General features: G+C 39.5%; 1 protein-coding gene across 2 annotated transcripts; it reads left to right on the top strand.

The window, feature by feature from the left end:
• Positions 1-218: 218 nt before the first annotated feature.
• LOC117816030 (THO complex subunit 4-like) lies at positions 219-4,631 on the top strand. Of its 2 annotated transcripts, none has more exons than XM_034688107.1 (6): positions 219-543; positions 1,904-2,059; positions 2,145-2,292; positions 2,404-2,470; positions 3,813-4,083; positions 4,173-4,631. In XM_034688107.1, the coding sequence occupies exons 1-6, from the start codon at positions 352-354 to the stop codon at positions 4,185-4,187; spliced, it is 849 nt and encodes a 282-aa protein (XP_034543998.1). In that variant the 5' UTR covers positions 219-351; the 3' UTR covers positions 4,188-4,631. The 2 variants fall into 2 exon arrangements, with proteins under 2 accessions (XP_034543998.1, XP_034543997.1); XM_034688106.1 differs by having other exon boundaries at positions 221-543; positions 3,810-4,083.
• Positions 4,632-5,349: the final 718 nt, after the last annotated feature.

The following is a 5,349-nucleotide window of genomic DNA, read 5'->3' as shown; positions in this document are numbered from 1 at the left end:
GTATATACAATAGCGCAGACTAGTTAGAAGTCGCTATGTACAAAAGATATTAATTTTTATCGTACTTAGTTATTTATTAGGAGGCTGAAACATTGTAAAAATCTAAAGACACAATACACACTCCATACCACTTGATGGCGGTTATGCACTATAAAGTTCTTTGTCAACTGCCAATAAAACTAAACGAAGAAGAAAGAAACGAATAAAGCGGAAGTCCGTCACTTCCGCTGCCACCTACGCACTTCCGCCAATTCCGACACCGCGCGACAGTGTGGTGAATCAGACAATCACATCTCAGCACCGTAACATCTTTGTCCTTCCGCAGCGTTAACCTCACGCTTCAGTTCTACCATGGCAGACAAGATGAACATGTCCCTCGACGACATCATTAAGATGAACCAGAAAGGACGAGGCGGCGGAGGAGGATCGTCCAGGTCGGGTGGAAGTTCAGGACGATCTGCCGGCGGATTGTCGAGGCCGGCGCGGAGCCGACAGAACAACTTCAACCGCGAGAGAAACAACAGAGCCGCTCCGTACACCAGGGTATGAACGAGAAGCAGTTACTATAGAAAACATGAAATGTATATCAATGTATCTTGATGGCTCGACGTCCGTAGGTGTCTGGATATCGGACTCCCCCCCCCCCCAACCAGCCGTAAACAGCTAAAGTTAATGTGATAAACAAGAAGTTCCCAGTCACCTGAAACTAAATGACCTTCCCGCCTGAATCACTACATATGTCGACACAGCCTCGGGCCGCGTTACCCACGGAAGTCCACGCCTGACCGAAAACGACATAAATATGAAGGCAATTCTGTGAAAACATGTCCCCATGTGACTGTAACCTGGATGGAGTTGTGCTCAAGATGGCAGCTTTGAGTCTGAAGATGTCCTTTTGTTTGTAAGGTGAGGGGATCGGCTACTGCTCGCCAAGATCCAAACGTGTAGTTTGGTCGTGTAGGACGTGTTCTTGTTCTAGCTGGAGAAAAATGTAGTATTTGAAGAATGATTCCTCGATAAATCATCTGATTATCATGTTTACATTGGGCATTGGCCATCGTCAAATCCTGATTGCTGAAGTAATGTCACATCAATTTAATGATGGCAAGCTAGTACACACCGCTATGTGGTCCCCCTCTTTTATACAGTGCATAGTACAACACGAGGGTCTGAATGATATACTTATTTACATTTGTAATAAATCCTATTTTTTTATTAAAGGATTTTACATTTTAGTCCCTTTCTAATTTTATTCAATTGTAACATAAAATTAATGTTTTAAAATATTTTCTGAGCTGTGTAAATATTTTAGGTTAATCTTACTGAGTTTGTGGTCATGCTAAAAAGCTTCCAACCCTGATATCAATATCTAAAACTTAGACATGGGCCAAGATTATGCTTTTAACCTCAGCGTTGGTGTTGGCTCAGACAGTGCAACCCTAACTTAAACATATTTACAAGGTCAAAAATCAGTCATATTAATGTTTTGCTTACTCAATTTATTTGCAGCAGTATAACACTGTTCTGGATGAAAAACATGATTATACCCCAGGCCTGATCCCCAAAGTCTTTTTTCTTTCTTCACAAATCACTCAAATGGTTATTTGAAGCCAGTTGATGTCTGTTAAATACCTCAGTAATATCATGGACTACACACAGAGTAATCCACTTTATTAGACTTCATCCTCTAAGATTAAAGTTGGGTCTTCCTTGATAACATCATCATCATGTGAATCTTAATCCAGCCTTCAGCCTTGGCATATCCAGTGCTTTAAAAATGTTCTGGTTTCTATGCCTTGTTCTGGGTTTTGTGTGTTTGCAATATTTATCTGTTCACCATCCAACCACTGTGATGTTTTTAGACTCCTATGGATCTGAAGACAGTATTTTTTTCTCTCCACAGCCCAGAGAGTTACCAGACAAATGGCAGCATGACATGTTTGAGGAGCATGTTGGCGGACGCAGAGGACCGAGTGCAGTAGCAGAAAGGAGTGAGGAAAGTAGCAGCAAGCTGCTGGTTTCCAATCTGGACTTTGGCGTCTCTGACTCCGATATCAAGGTAGTTTACAGAATCCTATTTTTTCAGTAATCAGCTGGCATCAGTGTGTTGTGAGAAGGACTGATATACATTTGTTTGTTTGCAGGAGCTGTTTGCAGAGTTTGGGGAATTACAGAAAGCATCTGTACACTATGACCGGTCTGGTCGCAGTAAAGGGACTGCAGATGTTCATTTTGAAAATAAGGCAGATGCACTCAAAGCCTTCAAGCACTATAATGGTGTACCACTTGATGGTAGGGATATGATTCTGATACTATAATGATATTGTTGTGCTTGTTTTCACCTTCAGAAGCAAGATGTTTTCACACCTATAACAACCTCAGCCATTCATTTTTTCTCTTTAGGTCGCCCCATGAAAATCCAGCTAGTGACTTCAGAGGACGACACACAAAGTAGAGAACCTGTACAAAGGTAAGTTGTGAAAGAGTAGATACACATACTGCATGAACCACTAAATTTAGGAGGCTGGCTGATTGTAATTTATGGAGGGACAGCAGAGAGAGGTGTATGACCTTTGTTTTTTACAGCGCTTTTCAGCACAGACTTAAACCTTTTTCCATGTAGTTGATTTTTCGACTTTTCTATCCAGGTTTGTATCATTAGCTTTATTTTTCAGGGACAGTGCAAAGTAAAACAGAACTTTAAATCTGTTTGTATTAAACCAAAGGCTAGTTGTCTTCTGGTGTACTTGGCTTTGTTTAAAATTTGCAGTCTACAACTCATCTAAAATCAGAAAGCTTGGGTATCTCAAACTAGGCCTTTTATGAGATGAAGCATTTATAGATGAAGTCAGAATGGATGCACAGTGGCTAATAACTTTTAGAAGTTTTTGTCATACATATGTACAGCACATTCTGATTATGCATCTCAGTAAGGGTATTCATTGCAGTTACACACAGCCTTTTGCTGGTACCTGGCTCTTTTGAATTTTAAACAAACCAAAAATATCACAACCCAGGTTATCCTAGTATGCTGAGCGGTCATAAACAGAAAGACTAGCAGGAGGAGTATTTTTGCATTGATGGGAAAAGTCCTTTAAAAGAATAAAGGAAATGGGAACTTTTAATGCCTGTAAATGTAGTTATACAGTTGGTGTTGGTCTTTTTAGTCGAACAGGGAAGCAGGTGTTTGAACATCCGTCATGGAAGGAGGGGTTTCCTGTTCTTTTTAAAACTTGTTATAACGCCAGCAGCAACCACAGTGTCACCTGAAGTACATCTACAGACGAAGGGTTAGTTGAACTGTGATGTCAAATTATTTTTCCTACCTCCAGAGCACAGAGTAGTACAAGTTACAATGAGTGGGGAAAACATAAGGTGGGGGGTGTAGTGTCTATTCCTGTTGATCCTGGATGTTGATGATCAAAACTGAATTATTAGTAAAGCTTTTATTTAAGAATCAAAAAACGCCCCTAAAAATGAGCAACTTAGAATTTGACTGTTCATATTGGAAGTTTGCAGCAGTGCCATAATGAAACTGCACCCTCATCTCACCTTTTGTACATTCATAATGATCCCATAACAGTGGAATATTGGTTTCCTAGTGTGATGCATTATGGGGTTGTTGTAGTACTAGGGACTGTTCTTCCCTGTCTGCTCTGCTCCGACAGTGATCCCGTCTTGACTTTGTAATGCCTCTGTTACTGGCTACGGTCAAAACATGTAGGCCTACATGCTAGTGATTAGTGATGTAGTTGATTTACCATTAACCTGCGGCCTCCCTCATTTTGTTGTTTTTATTTCTGTTGTAGCAGAGGGTTTGATCGGAGCAGGCTTGGACAGCCCAAGTTTACAAGAAGTGAAAGGAATGACAGAAGTGAAAGGAGGCAAGGAGGAGGAGGAGGAGCCGGAGGAGGAGGAGGAGGAGGAGGAGGAGGAGGAGGAGGAGGAGGAGGAGGAGGAGGAGGCGGCGGCAGCAGTGGAGGTTTTAGAGGACGAGGAAGAGAAAGAGGTGGGAGAGGAAACAACAGACCCCAGCTTACTGCTGAGGAGCTTGATGCTCAGTTGGACGCCTACAATGCCAAGGTATTTAATCATGTATGGAATTAATGAGACAAAACAAAAACTAAATGAGTTTGTTGGTAACATAAAAATATCTCATCTTTTCATTTCAGATGGACACCAGTTAGAGATGCTGAAGGAGGCTTCTCATTTCCAGTTTTTGTTTTTTAATAGTTGATTGATAATGATGTATCTTTTTACACTTTTATTTTGAAGCCATTTTATTGTCCAGACCATTATGTTTCGTTGATTTTAGACTTTCTCAGTATTTTTGTAGCTGTGTTTTCTTGGACAGTTTGATGAATTGAGGATTTTTCTCCTTGGCCACCAGCTCCTTTGCCCTTCTCTAAACGGAAGACTTCTTTAAACTCTTCTACAATCATGTGAGCATGATTCAATGGTTTGACAATAACTGTAAATGCAATGCTGAAAATGTTTAATGCTGTTTATAAATCTGCCACTATGAACCATAAACTTGGCATATCGACAAATTTCAGAGTTTTGTACATAAATGATTATATTGAATCTTCTTTATGTTCATGTTCATTTATTTATAAACTGGTATTCATTTACATGATGTGCTGTTGGTTTTCACTGTGACAGATGTACATCAAAAACATGTGAAATCTTAATGTGACTATTATAACAGAAATGGGTCATACTTTGCATTTATTTACATCTTGACATTACCAAGTCAGTCAGCTGTAGCTTCTCAGGCATCTTGAGTCTTGACCAAATTAGCTACTTAAGACTAAATAAAACAAAATGAAGGCTACAGTTGGCAATTACAAGAAGACATAAATGTTTCTTGAATATTGTGACTAAGAAAAGATGAATACGGTTTGGAGCAAAATAGTCCGTCACATACTGATACATTGTGTTTTGGTGTAATGAATTCTGTGAATGAATGTATTGATTGAATACAAATAGAAATCGATGAAACTGTTTTTCTACAGTCAAAGACTTCAAGTCAAATGAAGTCCTTAAATAAACTTGCAAATTAAATACTTGTTAAGCATTCAGAGTAAGGGGTATCGCTTGATTATGGTCAGCCTGCCTACCAGGCAAGGTTAATATCGGTCATAGGCTGCAGCAGCCTTTCACTTTTTACCGGACTATTCTGTAGTTTACTTCTTACTTTATCTCATTCCAACCTAGGGTTCCTTGATCTAATAATGGGTTGTCGTTCTTTTTTAATCTCATATTTTTTCCTCAATACCTCATTACATCCTGGTACAATATGTCTTTCTTTTCCTCTTTTTATCTCAATGTTTTTAATGTTGTCATATT

This window comes from Notolabrus celidotus, chromosome 7, assembly GCF_009762535.1.
Source record: "Notolabrus celidotus isolate fNotCel1 chromosome 7, fNotCel1.pri, whole genome shotgun sequence".
Classification (NCBI taxonomy): Eukaryota; Metazoa; Chordata; class Actinopteri; order Labriformes; family Labridae; genus Notolabrus; species Notolabrus celidotus.
This window is presented reverse-complemented; position numbering and strand designations above follow the sequence as displayed.

Excerpts from the sequence above, each read along its gene's own strand:
- LOC117816030 (XM_034688106.1), top strand. The coding sequence starts at position 352 with ATGGCAGACAAGATGAACATGTCCCTCGACGACATCATTAAGATGAAC. Across the intron at positions 2,060-2,144 it reads TCTCTGACTCCGATATCAAG|GAGCTGTTTGCAGAGTTTGG; the intron begins GTAGTTTACAGA and ends GTTTGTTTGCAG. Across the intron at positions 2,471-3,809 it reads AGTAGAGAACCTGTACAAAG|CAGAGGGTTTGATCGGAGCA; the intron begins GTAAGTTGTGAA and ends TTTCTGTTGTAG.